The sequence below is a fragment of the Dromaius novaehollandiae genome, unplaced genomic scaffold (assembly GCF_036370855.1).
Source record: "Dromaius novaehollandiae isolate bDroNov1 unplaced genomic scaffold, bDroNov1.hap1 HAP1_SCAFFOLD_84, whole genome shotgun sequence".
Taxonomy (NCBI): Eukaryota; Metazoa; Chordata; class Aves; order Casuariiformes; family Dromaiidae; genus Dromaius; species Dromaius novaehollandiae.
Window position 1 is genome coordinate 77,494 of NW_026991408.1, and position 17,543 is coordinate 95,036.

At 56.6% G+C, this 17,543-nt stretch overlaps 4 protein-coding genes across 13 annotated transcripts in view; 3 read left to right on the plus strand and 1 right to left on the minus strand.

Annotated features, from left to right (window-relative positions):
* Positions 1–6,741, plus strand: part of LOC112991639 (histone-lysine N-methyltransferase 2A) — a 55,852-nt gene extending 49,111 nt beyond the window's left edge. For all 5 annotated transcript variants that reach the window (XM_064504159.1, XM_064504160.1, XM_064504161.1 and 2 more), the window contains 2 exons: positions 415–544; positions 1,573–6,741. In XM_064504159.1, the coding sequence (XP_064360229.1) occupies positions 415–544; positions 1,573–1,848 (406 nt within the window). In that variant the 3' untranslated portion in view covers positions 1,849–6,741. The remainder of the gene's footprint in view (positions 1–414; positions 545–1,572) is intronic.
* A 570-nt stretch (positions 6,742–7,311) lies between these two features.
* On the plus strand, positions 7,312–8,442 carry LOC112991654 (tetratricopeptide repeat protein 36). 2 transcript variants are annotated; one of them, XM_026114299.2, is made up of 3 exons: positions 7,312–7,498; positions 7,618–7,806; positions 8,258–8,442. In XM_026114299.2, the coding sequence occupies exons 1-3, from the start codon at positions 7,393–7,395 to the stop codon at positions 8,416–8,418; spliced, it is 456 nt and encodes a 151-aa protein (XP_025970084.2). In that variant the 5' UTR covers positions 7,312–7,392; the 3' UTR covers positions 8,419–8,442. The 2 variants fall into 2 exon arrangements, with proteins under 2 accessions (XP_025970084.2, XP_025970083.1); XM_026114298.2 differs by having other exon boundaries at positions 7,325–7,498; positions 7,887–8,442.
* An 88-nt stretch (positions 8,443–8,530) lies between these two features.
* On the plus strand, positions 8,531–12,171 carry LOC135326269 (transmembrane protein 25-like). Of its 5 annotated transcripts, XM_064504140.1 has the most exons (9): positions 8,531–8,829; positions 8,904–9,173; positions 9,258–9,539; positions 9,622–9,753; positions 9,823–9,853; positions 10,029–10,129; positions 10,245–10,331; positions 10,439–10,776; positions 11,169–12,171. In XM_064504140.1, the coding sequence occupies exons 1-8, from the start codon at positions 8,748–8,750 to the stop codon at positions 10,510–10,512; spliced, it is 1,059 nt and encodes a 352-aa protein (XP_064360210.1). In that variant the 5' UTR covers positions 8,531–8,747; the 3' UTR covers positions 10,513–10,776; positions 11,169–12,171. The 5 variants fall into 5 exon arrangements, with proteins under 5 accessions (XP_064360210.1, XP_064360207.1, XP_064360208.1 ...); XM_064504137.1 differs by having other exon boundaries at positions 9,622–9,853; XM_064504138.1 differs by having other exon boundaries at positions 9,622–9,853; positions 11,228–12,171.
* A 396-nt stretch (positions 12,172–12,567) lies between these two features.
* Positions 12,568–17,379, minus strand: LOC112991636 (intraflagellar transport protein 46 homolog). Its single transcript, XM_064504143.1, has 13 exons — positions 17,221–17,379; positions 17,052–17,145; positions 16,945–16,988; positions 16,716–16,855; positions 16,273–16,347; positions 16,071–16,164; positions 15,804–15,932; positions 15,249–15,370; positions 14,532–14,598; positions 14,337–14,381; positions 14,190–14,250; positions 13,486–13,571; positions 12,568–13,008 (listed from the first exon to the last, which is right to left on the minus strand). Exons 1-13 carry the CDS (start codon positions 17,242–17,244, stop codon positions 12,913–12,915), a joined length of 1,077 nt encoding a protein of 358 aa, XP_064360213.1. The 5' UTR covers positions 17,245–17,379; the 3' UTR covers positions 12,568–12,912.
* Positions 17,380–17,543: the final 164 nt, after the last annotated feature.

Here is a 17,543-nt window from a genome sequence, read left to right on the forward strand (position 1 = left end):
ATGGTGCTGTTCTAGTGCTCTAACTCTCGTATCTCTGCCTCTAGGACAGAGGGAGGTGAAAACTGAAAACATGCTATGAAGTCAGGCTGCAATACTGAGGGAAGAAGTTTCTCTTTCTCTTTCCTTCTTCTCAACTCTCCTCTCTCTTTGTTTTAAAGCTATGTATTTGGAAAATAATTCTCAGCACAAACCACTTATTCCTGCCAGCTCGCCTTGGTGATAGCTAAGGCATTTGCTCTGAGGTGGGCAGGAGAGAGCTAGTCTTGTTCAGATTAGCACTGTGTTATAGAAGTGTAATGAAATTGCACTGGTCCTTGTAGTGAAGTTACGTGTGTTCTGTGACATTTGTAATCTTAAATTGCTGAGATTCACTTGTATTGTTTGAAATATTCTCTTACCTTGTTGCTTTTCTAGGTCTCCCATCCATGGCCGGGGTCTGTTCTGCAAAAGGAACATTGATGCAGGTGAGATGGTGATTGAATATTCAGGCAATGTCATTCGCTCCATCCTCACTGACAAACGGGAGAAGTACTACGACAGTAAGGTGAGTTATGAGCTTTTACAGAAGCTCTTAAAAAGCATAATACACCCTTTCCTCCATTTGGTCATCCAAGGAAGGAAGAGGAAATGGGATTACCTGATCTTGGTAATGCTGGCAAAAATGTGTGCTGAAGTTTCAAGTCCTAGAGTAGAGCTGCACTTTGCATCTTCAGAGTATGAAATAGACAGTTGGTCTTTGGAGTTATGAGGGATAGAAAAGTCTAGGCACTTTATGATCTGCTGTGTGCCAAAGAGAGGGTGTGTATCGTGTAGGTGAGACCAGAGCTTGTGGGTTCACAGCATAGGTGAGTGTAAGCTGAAGCTCCTGAACAGAAAAAAGAGTCTGATCAGTCTGCTCTGAAGGAGCCCTGAAGTAAACCCCCCTTGTCTTAGCAACTTTCCTGCTGCAAATAGCAAGCATTTCTTGAGGCTTTTTTCCTCAGTCTTGACAGAAGCATTTTGTTCAAATAAAGCCAGGACAAAAATAACCACAGAATAGTAGAGCTGCTTAATATTTTTAATTCCCAAATGCTTTAAGTAAAACTTGTTTTAGTGACTTAGAACTGCTTTCAGCGCAAAGCAGCAATGTACCTAAGATGACTGAAATCCTTTCCAAACCTGACTGGTGCAATTGTCTTGTGCAGAAGGGAGTTTGAGAGAACCTGAGGGTGGTTGTGAAGGTAGTACAAGCTTAGGCCCTGTGAATGTTGCATCTGGAACACTGTCATTTGGGTTTACAAACTTCTCGGGGCTATACATGATTTCTCACGCTTGCTGGAGCTCTAGGCTTGCTTCTTGCCTCCTGTGGGCTGGGAAGGATACGAGCCTCGCCTTAGCACTGCAGATCCAAAGAGCCTGGAGATGAAGTGATTCAAGCGTGAACTTGTGAAGACAAATAAAGAGAGGTTGCAGATGCTCATTAAGACTTGATCTTTTTGCTTGCTGTGTTGCAGTAATGAGCTAAGGTGTCTGTCAGGGCAGCTAAGTCTTCGCTTGCCCTGATCTAATTGCCTTTCTGTCCTCCGCATGTAGGGAATTGGTTGCTATATGTTCCGCATTGACGACTCTGAAGTGGTGGATGCCACTATGCATGGGAATGCAGCCCGCTTCATCAATCACTCGTGTGAGCCCAACTGCTACTCCCGGGTCATCAACATCGATGGTCAGAAACACATTGTCATCTTCGCCATGCGCAAAATCTACCGTGGGGAGGAGCTCACATATGACTACAAGTTCCCCATTGAAGACGCCAGCAACAAACTGCCCTGTAACTGCGGCGCCAAGAAGTGCAGGAAGTTTTTAAACTAGAACTTCCGTGAGCTGCAAGAGAGCCCTGAAGGGCCTGGGGTGAACCAAAGCATACAGCGAATTCCTACCCTGCTATTTGCAAGGGACAGGGAAGGACAGAGGCAGGAATGAAGACTGGCTGGGCTCAGGGACCTACCTGGCGGCTGTGTTTCTCTGTCAGAGTCCACATCTTCATGTCTCGCATGCGCACACTTACCCTTATGAAAGACACAGGCGATTGGAGAAGATCCTCAATTTAATTATGGTTTTGCTATTCTCATTTCTCCCCCACCAGCGGTAATCGTTTCTCCGAATGGGGCTAATGAGTGGGAGAGGGGAGGGAAGATAGACCCAGGCCCAGTGCAGGGGAGGGATCATGGATCCTGTCCTTGTATCCTCAAAGCGCTGAATGTGGAGTTCTCCTTTTCGTTTGATTGCTGTGTCATAAGTTTCAATAGCACGGTATTTGACTGAGCTTTTCTCCTAGGGAGAGAGACTGTGTCCTACCAACCAGCTACTTTAAGAACTTTGTGCGTGTCTGTGGTTCCTTGTGCATCTCCAAAACACTATTTGTGAGTTGGTTGGTATTCTTTGTGTGGCGTAGGTGGCCTGGTGCATTGTCTGGGTCTGGCTTATCTCTGTTGTAATCTAGGAAAACTGAATGGGGAAGAGGGTAATAGAGCCTGTAAGTAAACGGAGAAGAATGTGGGTAGCGTTTCACTCTGAAATTCCTGCTTCAGTGCAGGGGAATTCCTGGCATTCTTTCGCAGAGAAAGGGCTTGCGCCAACAGTTTACAGAGCTGTAAATCTTTGTGAGCAAAGGCTTTATTTCAGCAGCAGCCCGCCCATTAGAGGAAGGAGGTAGTCTTTTCCCGTATTCTTGTCTTCAGAAGCTGGCTTCCTCCTTTGACCTGAGGAGCTAAAAGCTCTTCCAGCTTCAGTGACCTCGCTCTGCGCCATGGAGCTGGTCCCAGGGATGGAGGTCTCTAGGGAGAGGAGCAGGAGCGGGAGCTGACCCCCGCGTTAGCCGCTTACCGCTGAAGAGCAGGAACTAGGAAGGACAGTTGCGGAGGCTTCCGCAGGAGAAGCTCTGCTCAGGCTTATTAAACAGTGTCATAGGACGTGAGAGACAAGTGAACGACTTCTGTAGGCACGTTCGTGTCGTGATCCATCTTCTGGGTGTAGTTGTAGAGCCTTCCCCGAAAGGCACAGGAAGAGGCACCAAAACGGAGTGCAAATTCTCCGTGAAAATGCAAGGCCAAACACTAACCAGCCTCGGCATACTCCGTGCAGCATTTAAAATTGCATAGGAAATAAGTCAATTGGCACAGTGGAAATTCCTGTAACCGAAGACTCAAACTTACTTTAACTAAATCAAAAAATGCTATTGTCCTAGCTTAAGTAGCATAAATCCTCCTCCCTTTTGGGTCTGCTCCACGCCTCCACAAAAATAAAAGAAATAAAAAGCCCCAAGCCTAACAAATTAAGACATTGGATTTTACTCTGTTCTGTTTACAGTTTAGTATTTAAGGTTTTATAAATGTAAATATATTTTGTATATTTTTCTATGAGAAGCACTTCATAGGGAAAAGCACTTATGATGAGGCTTTTTAAACAGTAGTGTTATCCTAATTTAAAAGAATCTGTTTTTAATAATTTTTTTATTTTCATAGGATGGTTATAGGAAATATCTGGCTGGACACAGTCTGATCCTTTCTCCAGAGAGGGGGATACACTTTTTTTTTTTTTTAATTATTATTATTTTTTAATCTTGTTCTGCCTTTTTGACTTCAGTAACTGTTTCTGGGAGGTTTGGCTGGACCTTAAACTTTATTAACTCGTCAGGGTGGGGACAGGAGGGAGAACTGCCCAGCTCAGGAGAGGTTTGACTCGTGGGAGCTCTATTGGAGCAGATGTTCATGCCCCCAGGCAGGAGGAGGCCTGATTCTGCCTTGCCACGTGCCAGTACCCTGTGTGTGTTTAACGAAAAGAAAAAGGCAACAGAGGACTGACCCTTAATATCTTTTTGTCTGGAGTTCAGAATTACCGTTCCTTTGGGAAGGAAGCGTGACTCTTCCCGCCCTACTGTGTCCACTCAGATCAGCTTCCCTGACGTGGACGAGCCTGGAGCTGTCACAGCTGTAGGTGGGCTGTGGTCGGAGCTGGGGACCCGCTAGCCCCGATCCCCCGAGTCGCTGGTGCCGATACCTTGGCAGAATCGATAGGCACGAGTGGCCCTGTGCTTCTGGGTGAAGCTAGCCCGGAGACTGGTGAGCAGCAGGGAGAGTCTGTCTGTCGGTCGCCGCCGCTTTGTGCGGAGTAGCTCCCCTGAGGAAAGACTCCGGTCTTCTTTAGGGAGATCCCCAACTCTCCAAATGCAAAATCGCTGTCCTGTGGAGACCTAGCAAAGCAATAGAGCGCCTGCCCGGCCGGGGCTCGCCACGCACCGCACGCACACTCCTTGTCCCGCAGTCTCTCTCTTGAGAACAGACTTGTGTTTCCTTTGAGAAGTTAAACCGTTCGAGCACCCTCGCTTTTCTCAGCTGTCCCTGTGGGCAGGCGGGCAGCCGTTTTTGGAGTTGGTACATTGAAAGGCTACTCTGAAAGAGCATCAGCCGTTTGCGGAGAACGGAGAGAGCTGACTAGCTCCCTAGCGTTCGCGATCTAGCACTCCTGTGCCTGTGCTCCTCAGCCCCAGAGACCTTTCCCTCTGACCTGAGAAGGAAGTACAGCGCTCGGAGGGTCAGGAACTGCTGGTTTCCTTTCTTTATTGCACTGCGTGATTATTATTTGGTGATAACTGTTTAAAGAAGAGTCAAATTGAAGCTGCATTTGTTACTGAAATGCTTTGATGCACTGACAGTTTGGGAACGCACACACCCCGAGAAGGCCAAAAAGCATGTCTGGGGGGATCTCAGCCCCGCGTCCGCAGAGACAGCTGCTCTTTGTCCTTTTCTCTTTTTCCTTTCTGACAGCAGTGCTGGGGGACAGCCCTAGCCTTGGTGAAACCCGTGAGTTATATCCACGTAGTCCAGCTCAGCTGCGTTTCTCTTGCCCGCTCCGCTGCGGTCCCTGCGCCTGGACGAGGAGGGGCACCTTCCCCAGCCGGCAGATCCATTCGGGTCTGCCGAGTGTCAGCGTAGCTTGGCTGCGGGGCTGAGAAAAACGAGTCCTCGACAGGAGGAAGCTCCGGTTGGAAAACACTGCCCAGAGCCGTCGTGGTTAGGGAGAAGGCGCTGGGGCGGTAGGGAGACCTGAGAAAGGTGTGTGTCGTGGGAGTCCCCGCAGAACCGAGCGCCGGGAGCCGCCTCTTGCGCGGACCGGTAGAGCCAGCGGATCTGCTGGAGATCCAGCTCGCTGTTCGCTTTGCTGCTATACCCGTCGCGGCTGCCTTCGCCGGGAGCCGCCGTGGCCAGTGAAACTGTCTGTAACCCAGCGGAGCCGCGCTGTGCTGCTGCGGAGGCCGGGCCGGGGCTGCCCGGCTGCTCCCGCCTTCCCGGCCGGCACCGTGCAGCGCCCAGGGCCGCACGCGCCGCTTGGGACGCGCGGGAGGGAGGCAGGAGGAGCCGGGCGGCCAGCGCGGCGGTTTGCGGCGGTCCGCCTGCGAGGTGCGGGCCTGTGCGCCCCGACCCTGTCCTGCCTGGGCTGACGGTGAGCACAGCACAGCTTCCCAGTATATGAATGTATATTTTATAAGGACTGACACAGATCATGCTATCTGAAAATACTAAAAATGGAACCTTAGGGCGTTTATTTTTATTTGTACAAACCAATTTTTTTTGTAAAGGAAAAGCGGGTCATTGCAAAGGGCTGGGTATCTTTTGGGGTTTTGTTTTTGTTTTTTTCTTTCATTTCAAAGCAATACCAGGTTCTTCAGTGAGATGGTCTTTGTGCAGAATCATGCCATTCAAAACCATACTACTGGTCCACACTCAACACACTTGCAAGTTTTTTTTTTTTTATAACTATAAATACGATATATATAGGAACTAATATAGTAATGCACCGTGTAATGAAGCCTAGTTCAGTATCGGTCCATGGCTTTTAATTCTCTTAACACTATAGATAAGGATTGTGTTACAGTTGCTAACAAAGGCAGGAGAAAATCCGGCTGTGTGTTTCCAGGTTGGAGGGCGGGTTCGTGTGCTCCCGGCGCGGAGCGTCCCGGGCCGGGGTAGCCGGAGCGCTCGACGGAGGGGAGGCGAAAGCTGGAGAACAGCCCTGGAAGCGGAGGCGGCGCCTGGAAGCGCCCAGCTCGAGGACCTTCCTGCCTTTTAATGTTACCAGTCAGTACTTGTACAACTTGGGTTTTTTCCTTTTTCTTTTCCTCTCTTTTTGGTTATGAATGTTGGGGTACCACCTGCATATAGGGAAAAATGTGCTCTGTGCTTTCCTGGTATCTTTTTAACAAGGTACTGTAGCTTTGTCTATCAACCAAGAACTATACTTGTGGTGTTTCTTTTATTGAACTTAACAGTCTTTAGTAAATACAGATAGGTGAATAATTGTTTCAAAAAAAAAAAAAAAAAGCTCTGCAAAAGCAAGGTTATGTTCTAGAAATACATTTCTTGACAACTTATCATGTATAACAAATCTTTTCTTTTTTTCTTGTGTTCTTCCAAGCTTCTGTTTTTTTCTTAAAAAAAAAAAAAAAAGGAAAGAAAAAAAAAAAGAGGAAACGTGTCTAAAGTACATCAGTGTTAACTCCCTGTCACAGGGAAGAAGGAAATACTTTAATAGTTTAAAAAAATGCTGAAAGCTCTGCAAAAGACTGAATGTAAAAATAAAAAGTGTACATAGTTGTAAAAACAAAAAACAAAAAACAAAGGAGTTTTTAAACATGTTTATTTTCTATGCACTTTTTTTTATTTAAGTGATAGTTTAATTAATAAACATGTCAAGTTTATTGCTGCAGAGGGTTGCTTTTGATTTATTCCCAAGTGAGGAGTTGTTTCCCCAGCGCCAGCGTTGGCGCTGGGGATGGGTAACGCGTGCGGGTGAGGAGTCCCCCCGCTCGGAGCGTCTCGCCTCCCCGGCGGCGCCGAGCTTGGCGGCAGAGCGCGGCCGCCCGTCCCCGGGAGCCTCGCGCGCGGCGTCGGTGGAGCCGGAGGAAGCGGCGGGCAGCGTGACGGAGGCTGCGGGACGCCGAGGCAGGTGGGCATCCGCGCGGGGCTGCGTAGCTGCAGGAGCAGCGGGGACAGAGCAGCTCGGGGCTGGGGTCGCAGCTCGGGGCTGGGGTCGCAGCCCCCGGCGGTCTCAGGTGGGCCGCCGTGGGGGACGGGGCCTGGGAGCTGCCTGGGGCTGGGGGACGCGGTGGGAAGAGCCGCTTTGCCTCCCGTCCGCCCCCGGGGCGGGAGAGCTGCCGAGTCACCCTGGGACGTTTGGGCTCTTCCAGCCTGGCTTCTGCCCCTGGCAGCTGGCCGGGTTGGTGGGGCGGAGGGGCTCGGCGGCCGGGCTGGGATAGGACGGGGAAGGGTGACCCGGGGCCAGCGGTGTGAACATTAACCGGCCGCGCACGGCCGCACCGCGGGGACCTTCCCCACGCACCTCGGCACCGGAGGCACCATGGCCACGGCGAACGACAGAGCTGTGCTGCAGACGATTTTCGACCCCAGCACGCCTTTTGGGGACATCCCCGGGCTGGACGAGGAAGAGGAGGTCCAGGAGGAAGGTGAGCGGGCCAGGGCGCGGGTTGTCCCTCGCCCCGCGGCTGCGCCGAGGGGAGACCCCTCGCCCCGGGGCCGGGCGCGGGACCAAAGGGGCTCCCCTCCCCGCCCCGTGGTGCCGCAGAGGAGGCCTTCGCCCCGGAGCTGCTGGAGCAGGCGCGGGACCTGGAGCTGCAGGGCGTTTCGGCCGCCGAGTCCGGCGACGTGAGCACGGCCCTCGAGCGGTTCAGCGAGGCCATTCGCCTGCTGCCCGAGCGCGCCTCGGGCTACAACAACCGGGCGCAGGCCCTCCGCCTCCGCGGGGACGTGGCAGGTAAGGGCGGGGGGCACCGCCGGGCCGGGCCGAGCCCCCGGGCCGCCGCAGCTCTGCCTTTCCTCCCTCCCCGCACGCAGGAGCCCTGCGGGACCTGGACGCCGCCATCCGCCTGGGCCAGGGCCGCGGCCGTGCCGCCTGCCAGAGCCTGGTGCAGCGCGGGCTGATCCGCCGGCTGCAGGCCCGGGAGGAGGAGGCGCGGCGGGACTTCGCGCGGGCGGCCCGCCTGGGCAGCGCCTTCGCCCGGCGGCAGCTGGTGCTCGCGAACCCCTACTCGGCGCTCTGCAACCAGATGCTCGGCCAGATGCTGGGGCGGCTGCGCAACCCCCACGGCCCCGGGCCCGAGTGAGGGGGCCGAGGCCGGGCAGGTCTCGGCCGGGCGCGAGGGGACGCGGTGGCGGCCGGGGCGGGCAGGTTGCCACGTCCTTGCTGCCAGTCTCTGTCCCCGCAGGTGCAGATCCCGTGCCGCCACCGCCACGAGTCGGGCGCAGGCTGCCCCCCGGGCCCGGGGCTGCCTTTAAGTGCCGGGGGTTCGCCGGGACAGCCGGCCGCTGGCTGCTCTGGGGAACGCGTTCGGCACCGCGGCTTTGTCACGGCTCTGTCCTGCCCTGAATAAACCTTCCTGCCTGCCCGGCACCGAGGCTCGGGGTGCAGCGCCGTGCGGGGGGTCGGATAACTCGTTCCCGGCGGATGCGCGTGCTGGGAAAGGGGGCCCTGCTCTAGCCCGGCTTGTCTGCGCAGCGCTGCTGCGGAGGGCAGGACGGAGTGACGCGCCGTGCCGGGGGGACGCGCTGGGGACCGCCCCCGCGGCTCTGCGTGGCCGCAGCGGCCCGCGCTCGGCACCGCACTGCGGGCAGCCGCGTCCCCCGGCCCCACCGCGTGCAGGGGGCTGCGCGGAGCCCTCCCCGCGTCCCGGCCGCGGCGCGGAGCCGGCTGGCGCGATGGGGCGTCGCGGGGGCTCGCCGGGGGCGGCCCTGGCCCGGCTGCTGCTGCTGCTGCGCGTCCCGGCGCTGTGCCCCGCAGGTGAGCCCGCGCAGGGCGCCCGGCACGCGGCCCCCGCCCCGCCGCCCCCCTGACCCCCCCGGCCTCTCCGGCAGGGCCGGGCCCCACCATCGACGGGCGGGCGCTGGCGGCGCGGGCGCTGCGCGAGGGGGAGAGCCGGGCCTTCACCTGCCGGGCCCCGCGCCCCGCCGCCGCGCTCGCCTGGTACCTCGACGGCCGGCGGCAGGAGCCCCCCGGCCCCGCGGAGCGCGCCGCCAGCACCTTCACCCTCACCGCCCGGCGCGCCGACCGCCAGCTCACCTGCGCCCTGACCCACCCGGCCTCCGGGGACGCCGCCAACGCCTCCGTCCACCTCGACGTGCAGTGTAAGCTCTCGCCGCGCTGCGCCGGGGCCGGGGGCTCGCGAGTGAGGCCTGGCGCCGCTCTGACGGCCGCCTCCGCCCGCCCAGTCGCGCCCGAGATCCTGCGCGCGGACGCCCGCGCCGAGGGGCCGGGGCTGCTGGTGGTGCTGCTGGCGCTGGTGCAGGCCAACCCGCCCGCCGCCGTCACCTGGGTCGGCCCCGACGGGCGTGCGGTGCCCAACGGCTCCGAGCTCCTCGTCCCGGATGCCGGCGGCCGCCCCGCGCTCGCCAACCACACGGTGCGCCTGCGCCTCGGCACCGCGGCTGGGAGCTTCTCCGTCAGCGCCGCCAACGGCCTGGGCATCGCCAACGCCTCCGTCCCGATCGCAGGCAGGTGCCGCCGGGGACGGGGATGAGGACGGGGTCACCTGGCCCTGGCCCGGCGGGTGCTGAGGCCCCGGTGCTCGCGCAGGTCTGCTGGAGGCCCGCGTGGAGCTGCCGCTCCTGGGGGTGGCTGTCGGCAGCGCCCTGGCCCTGGGCGCCCTGCTGGGCCTGGGCTGGCTCTCCGCCTGCGTGGCCTGCCGCCGCGCCAAGCCGGAGCCAGGTAAGGGCAGCGGGGGCCGGGGCACCGCTGCACCGGTGCCGCTGCTCCCTGATGTCCCCCTTCCCGCAGGGCTCCCCGGACCCGCGCCCCTGCCTCCAAGGTAACCCCCCTGCCTCCCCGCGGGGCTCGGTTTGGGGAGAGAGCGCGCTGCTTGACACCCAGCCCCACGCTCCCTGGGCACCGGCAGCCCCGGGAGCGGCTGCAGCCCCCCAGCGCCCCTGCACTGGGGCTGCCCAGCTGTGGGGTGTCGTGCTCAGCCGCTGCTCCCGTCCCAGGTGCTCCGGCTGCCCGCGGCCCGAGGGCACGCGGCTGCCCCGCGAGAACCGGTCCCTGCCGCCCAACCTGCACCTCAGCGACCTGGCGCGGGAGCCCGGAGGTGAGCCCTGGGGACGCCGAGCCCTGGGGACAGCCGCCCACCACGCGGGGCCCCGGGCAAGGGCCGGGACGCCTCTCGCACTAACTAACTTCTTTCCCTTCCTCCCTCCCTGCAGCCAACCCCGGAGAGGCGGGAGCCGGTGCCGAGGGGGAGCAGAGTGCCCCTCCGGAGCTGGAGAACGCCCTGGTGCTCAGCAGCCTCGGTGAGGGGAGCCCTGGCAGGGGAGCAGCCTCGGAAGCCGGGCTGTGGAGGTGCCGGCCTCCGCCGCTGCTCCCGAAGGCCAGGGCAATCGTTGCCTTTGCCCTGCAGGGTTTGTCCGGTTCCCGGTAACTGGCTACATTTACAAAGTGTCCAGCACGAGCAGCGATGAGATCTGGCTGTGAGATGCGGCACGACGCCCGTGAGTCCGGGCTAACCCTCTCCGGGAAAGTCCGTCGGCTCCGCAGCACTGCAGCCCCCTCCCAGGCCACCGTTCCCGCCAGGCCCTCCCAGGATCCCAGCCAGCAACCAGACTCCCTCCGCGATCCGTGCCAGCGCTCCAGGTGGGATACGAGCAATACCGCGAGCCTCCAAAACCTCCACGTCTTCCTCAGCCCGCCAGGAGCCCGGCTGTTCTCGCTGAGGACCCGCAGCGCAGACCAGCTCTGGTGAGCCCGGGCCGGGGAGCGGAGTTCCGGGGGGAGAGCGGGTGGGCACGGGGTCCTGCACAGCCCCGGCGGAGCACCTTCCCCTCCCGGACCGAGAGCATTTGGCTTCTCTGAGGCCCGGGGACTTGCTAATGCTGAGGATTCCTAAAGCCCCTTCTGATCCTGTCTTTTCTGCCTAGTGGCAAATATCTGACTTGGTATTTTGTGTGGCTGCCATCGGGCAGAACTAGGCTTTAATTGCCCAGATCACCTGTGTTCCAAAATACTGAGAATCAGGTGCCATCTTGAGAAGTACGGGTGGGCACGCAGCGTTTTGGGGAGGTGCCGTGTGAGGGAGAAAAGGACTATTCTACCTCTTTTGGGCTGAGATGGACGAGAGCACCTGCAAACAGGGTAGCGGCAGAAATGCCAGCTGCATGGAGGCTGTTCCTGTCCCACGCTGCCCTTGCAGTAGGAAAAACACGGCTTTGCTCGCATGAGAAGAGACAGAAACACTGCGGTGGCTCCCTGTGCTGTTCCAGTGTTGGTGAAGAAGCAGCGAAGCGGTGATGTACCAGTAACCCCAGCACTAACACCGAAGGAACCAGGTCAGCTTCCTGTAAAGGGGAGCACCTCGAGGAATGGCATTCTGGGGACATGAATCCCCGCCCTGCCTCAGACGCTCGCACGCAGCTACATGGAGGTAGTGGCAGTGTGGGAGTGCCTGGGGCCCGTGCAGCCGAGTCCTGAGAGAACCCCCCCCCCCCCCCCGCCAGCTGCCATGGCTGCTCCGGGAGGCTGCTCGGCACCTGGGCTGCTCCCGTGTCCTAGCTTTTGCCCTGAGTAACAGCCACTTGTGAGCTGCGCGTCCTGCCAGGGTGCCAGTCTCCCTTACTTCATGAGCGTGCTTCTGGACGGAGCAACTCCTGAGGCCACCCGTGAGCCCTCTCATTGCTACAAAGCTGCCAGAGCTCTGGGGGCTGCCTGGCATTGGGTGCCAGTGTCGGAACAAGCGCGGCTGAGGGTGCCAGGGAGTCGCGCTGGGTTGCTGGCGCTGAGCAGCCCCTTGGCAATTCGTTAGCTATGCATTGGAGCAGCGCGCTGGCAGGAGCTCCCTTAATTGTTTTCAGTAGCTGTGCTGTTAGCCAAGGCATGTTTTTATTCCACTTATGCACTTTAAAAATAGATTATCATCGAAACGCAGCAAAGTTGTTTATAGACAGACTCTGTCAAGCTGCGACTGCTTTGATTCCTCCCAGAGCAAGGGTAAGCACCAGCCTGAGGTTTAGCAGGTTTGTGACCTGCTTGTTATGGAGCCTCGCCGCCTCTGCCAGAGCTGTGACAGACGTGTGGGCAGGCAACGTGCCAGCGGCTGGAAAGAGTCTTCCCAACAGCAATAAACTAAGCTCAAGTGTCTGTGTAGTGCTGTACTGGTTATTTCTCCTCGTCGTTTGTTTCTCGGCTGAACTCCATTAAGACAGCTGGTGGGAGCAAGACATGTAAAAACTCCTCCAGCTTTTAACATGCTGCTCTCGTCAGCCTTTGACCCACCCGGAGCCTGAAACAAACTGTGTCCTGTGTCAGCTGCTGCCACCTGCATGCAGTGAGAGGTAAGCAAAGAGCACTGTCCCCTCCCAAGCTCTTCCTGCTTTCACAAACTCTTTTTGGCACAAAGTGCAGAAAGGAAGCAATGATACTGTTGCCTGTAACAGAGTGACTTGGGAATAGAAAAGGGGACTCGATAATACGGGGCAGAGGAGATCTGAGATCCCTGGAGTACGGTAAGAGCTTGGAACACACCAGGTGAATCAGTTTGGTGTCTGAGCATGGAATTTATTTCCACCTGCTGTAGGGCTCGTAAAGTGCACTTCACAAGTCTGTACTTGGTAGTGTGTCATGTGGAGTCTCTCATTTGCAAGAGCTAGTTTTATGCTGTATTCCTTGGGAACAAGTCAAAAGGTGGGGATTAGGCAGCAAACAATCTGCAGCAAATGCTATGAGTAAAACCCTACTCTGTGATTCCCTAGCAGCTTAGCAGTGTCCGTAAAATATGGGAGTCTTCTGGAATACTGTGCTTTGCCTTATAAGCTGGTTTGGTCAAACCTCTAACCCCAGCAGCAGATATTGATCCAGGAGATTAGGGTTTAAGGTGAAGCTTCACGTAAAGCTTAATACTTCTGCTTCTGCTGCTTGGGAAGGTGGGTTGGATGGAGGGCTCCTAGCCTTCTTCCCTTCAGCCAGGGATTTGAAATGCTGCAGGGAAAAGAATGCATTAGTGCAAAGATTTAACTCTCAGTAACTAGAATATACACAGCATCTGAAAGCACAAGCCCCTTTCCCTCTGTATGAGCTGCGTGGTCAGCAGCGACCTAGAGCCTTGTGTTGGCCTCTGGGGTTTCCAACCTAGTGCTGTCCAAGCTCCTGTCTGTGCTTGGCACAGTCACCGTGACTTCACTGGAAAAAAATATTCTGCACTTATGCTGGACTGTTAAACGATGCTGCATCCCAGCCTTGTGCTAGATCAGAGGCTCCTTGTGTAATGCTGCAATACCAACATTGCTTCTCTGAGATACTAGGAAAATGAGAAGCTTTGAAAATGTTCTTTGGGCCCCTTTTATGTTGGCCTATGAGCAGTTTGCAAACGCACACTGTGTAGCAAGGCCAGATTTCGGGACAGAAGTTTTGTAACGCTCCCAGCTGAGTGACCGGAGCCTGGCTGGCGTCGCTTACCTGCGAGTTCTGGAATTCCGAGTAGAGAGAGAAGAGGACGTGCAGAGGCTGGATCCGGCTCTTGTACACAGGGATGTCCAGAATGGCTACAAACAAATATCAGAAGTGCATGAGAGCAGCTGGGCTGTGCTGCCCTGCAGAGAGTGCTGTAAGTACAGGCTGAACTCCTCTCTGCCTCCCACCGCTCGGGCCTTTGTTCATCAAAGACCGCATGTGTCTGGCACAAGAGGCCACTTCCCATTGCAGGCAGCTGAAAACGGTCTTGACTTCTCAGGGCTGAACCTGCGTCTATATAGGCCTCTCGCTTTTAGTAACACAGGGCCGGGCTAGCTGCGCACCTGTGTCTTCAGCAGTCAGTGGTGCACAGGACTGGAGCTGGTCTGTCCTGAATATCCAGAAGGACCAAGTGCACCTAGAAGTAGTGGATTGCTTTTTTTTTTCCAGCTAAACTCTTGGCACAGGAGGAGAGTTCTCTGATCACTCTCATCAGCCTGCTCGGCAGAGCAGACAGAACCTAAGCCCCTGCCTGAGGAATAGCGCCGAGCTTATAACTGCCTGAGACGTCCTCTTGAGACCAGCATGAGATAATGTTGTTACCTCACAGTATCCTTTAAAGTTTCATGCTTCTGTTTTCTGGCAGCTTCTGGGCTAGGGACAACGAGATGCTTTTGAATGAGGAGAAGAAAGGGATATCCACTGCTTACCACATATCATGTCGATGTACTCAGCCAGGTCGCAGTTTATCTCTGCAGTTGGGAGGCTCACCTGGAACAGAGGGGTTTGTCAGCTCGGTCCCCATGCAGCAAGAGCCTGAGAGCATGCGCTAACGTCAGGCCCAGCACAGAGGCTACCTGGGCCGTGGCTGGGAATTCAGGCATTAGGTTGCTCCCCTGTCCCTTGGCAAGGGAGAAAGGTAGGTGAGGAACACACCTGAACTGATCAGGCTACAGGCGAAGTGGTCAAAGTGGAACAGAAACCTAGATCACATGCAAGAAGGTTACTAATATCGTGCACCGAGCTAACTACTCATCACTTGGACAACATACCTTTCCCAAGAGCTCTTCAAACTCTGGTAACCATTCCTGCATAAGAGTTTCGATGTCAGGCATCGGTCTGCAAGGCAAGGAAAAAAACACATGCTTCAGGATTACATGCAGGCAACGGAAATGGTTTCCTACTGCCACACTGGCGTAAATGGGACAGCCTCTGTTCTGTCCAGTTGTGGGACAGCATGTCTGCGGAGCGTCAATTCAGGCGTTTTTATTTAAGAAACCAAGACTAAGCTTTAAAGGTATAACATTTGTGCTTGGCACTGTGGCTAAAGGAAGATGCTGGAAACGGCATATCCTTTGGAATGAGGTTGGGCAGCTCCAAATTATGAGTTTGGGCAGAAGGGAGTGCCACAGCATCTGGGAACTGAATCAGGACATGATAAGAATAATCTTGCCTCCTCTGATTTACCCAGGTTTTTCACTTTTTTGCAGACTCACTGCTTGCGTGAAGTCGCAAGTTAGATGTCCTAGCTGTTGAGCTAATTCAAGTTATGCAAGCAAAGAGAAGGGCAGAGGGGGAAGTGAGTGTCTTGCATATACAGATGGTAGGACTGCCCTGTAAAGCCACAAATGCCTTCTCCCTCTTAGCGTCGCTTGGATAGTTCCACTCAGCACTCCTAGGCTCTGCTACTAGCCTTCCCCTCACCTGATTTTATGCTGCACAAGTATGTGGAGCTGCTAACGTAAAGGAGAGCTGGTGTAATGACTCACCTGGTGTAATGGACAGTGGCAGGGGGTTTGCAACGATGCAGCTCATTGATACTTTCGATCCAGCTGTCAATGGCTTTGGGGTTCTTTTCTGCATTCTCTATACTCTTCACTTTTATCTGCTGCTAAAAACAAAAATATGAATCTGAAGACACATTCTAGTGGATTTCTGTACACCCTGTGTTCACTCCTGATTGAGCTGCGCATTTGCTCTTTCTTAGCTGCACTATGCCAACGGTTTCTGCAGACAGAACAGCTGCTGGGAAACAAAATGCTGAGTAAAACCACATAGTGACAAACCAAAGGAAACAAAACTTCAGTTGAAGGAAACAAGTAGATACAAAGTCTGCACGAAGACTTCCTGAAGTAACCTTTTAGATGCATTTCAGTCTAAAGGTAGGAAAAGGTTGTTTTTTTTGTTTTTGTTTTTCCCTGTTTTTAAAGCCAAGTTATCAGTTTTGCTGCAACATTGTATTCATACAGTCACAAAAGTAAGAGTAAAACCTAATCTTTTTGCTGTGCTGTGCGGTAATTGTCTCCTTTCCCCTCATGACTCACTGTGATGTTGTGCTGTTTGGAATTCTCTGTTAACCAAAGAGAGAGCACGGTGGGGTCTGACTGCTTTGTAGATGGCTCATCTAGGACCAGCAGGCCGAGGTTGTCAGGTTTGCCGTCTGGACGTGGAACCTGCAGATAAACAGAGAACCTCTTTCCTATGCAACTCCAAAGGAGGGGAAATAGAGGCTGTTTAGTACAGACCCTCTGTATGGTCACGCCGCGCCCGCCGTCAGCCAGCAGGAAATAGGTACCTGAGAGACTGTATACCTTTAAGAATGCATCAATGTCTCCAACAGCAGGAATGAAGTCTGGAATGAAAGGCTGCAGTTTGTGCTCAATTTCTATTACTTGGGGAGTGTACCTGAAAAACAAACACATACGCACAGAGCAGGTAACTATGAAATTACCTGCAAAATTTATCATTAACTTAAAGAAGAGGTAAATGCGGGCTAAATCTCCTTCAACTCACCTCCTTATATATTCAAAGAGTTCTTTAATTTCAGTAGATACTGGCAGATAATCATAGTCTGCTGGATTGTAGGCACTAGAGAAAGGAAGGGACGTTCAGATGAAGATTACATTACAGCAGTTCTGTACAAGCATGCTGAAGGGAGAAAGGCAAGAACCTGGATCCAGCCGTACCACAAAACTATGAATGAAACATCTTGTAACGCTCACAAGAGCGCGGTTCTTGCGTGTGATAACAACGCCGGACTACTTTTTGCCACAGGCACCCTAGCCAAAGCAGCACTGCGCGGATGGAGGGTTGGTTTGTTGTTTGTATTTAGGAGAACGGGTGATCACGGAACAGTCTGGCGGTGGATATGCCAAGGGGGTGAGTGGAGAGCAGAGGGGCCTCCCTGTGGGGTGCGGCTCCGGGGCGGAGGATAGCGGTGGGGGGGCCTGCCTCACCCCGCCAGCGGGGCGCCGCGATCCTCCTCCTCGTCGTCGCTCGAGTCGCTCTCGGAGCTGTCGTCGTCGTCATCGTCATCGTCGTCCTCGTCCTCCTCGTCCTCGCTGGGGGCCGAGGCGCGGCGCGGCGCCGCCTCCTCCTGGGCGAGAGGGACGGGACGGGCCTCGCCTCACCGCGCCGGGCCGCGCCGCGCCGCGCCGCCCTCCCCGCCCGCCCGCCCGGTCCTACCTTGCCGCCGCCCCCCTCGTCGCTGCTGCGGCCGGGCCGCGCCCGCGGGGCTGCGCCGCCCGCCCAGCCCGGCCCCGGCCCGCGGCGGCCCCGCGGGCGCCCCGCCGGCGACGATCGGGCCGCGGGAGGCCGCGCCGCCTCCTCCTCGGCCTCCGGCAGCTCCAGGCTCTCGTCGTACGGCTGGTCCTCGACGAGGCGGGTCTAGGCAGAGAGGCGGGCTGAGGCGGCGCGGCCCCGCGGCGCGGTGCGGCCCCGCGGCCCCCCGCCACCGCTCACCTCCAGCGCCCGCGGCTCCGCCATGGCGCCCGGGCCCGGCGCCGCGCCGTCGCCATGGCGACCCGCTCTCGCGAGACCTCGCCTCGCTAGCCGCCCGCAGCTAGAGCGGCCCGCCGGGCTCCCGTCCCGCCCGCCTCTATGGTCGCGCCGCGCCCGCCGTCAGCGCTCCCTGGAGGGCGAGCGGCGCGCTGCGGGGGAGCGGCCGCCCGCAGCACTGACGGGGCCGCAGCGCGGCGCGGCTCCGAGCGGGGCAGGGCGCGGCGCGGCGCGGGCCGCGGGGGCGGGGGCGGCCGGGGCACGGCGGCCTCCCTCGGGGCAGCGCC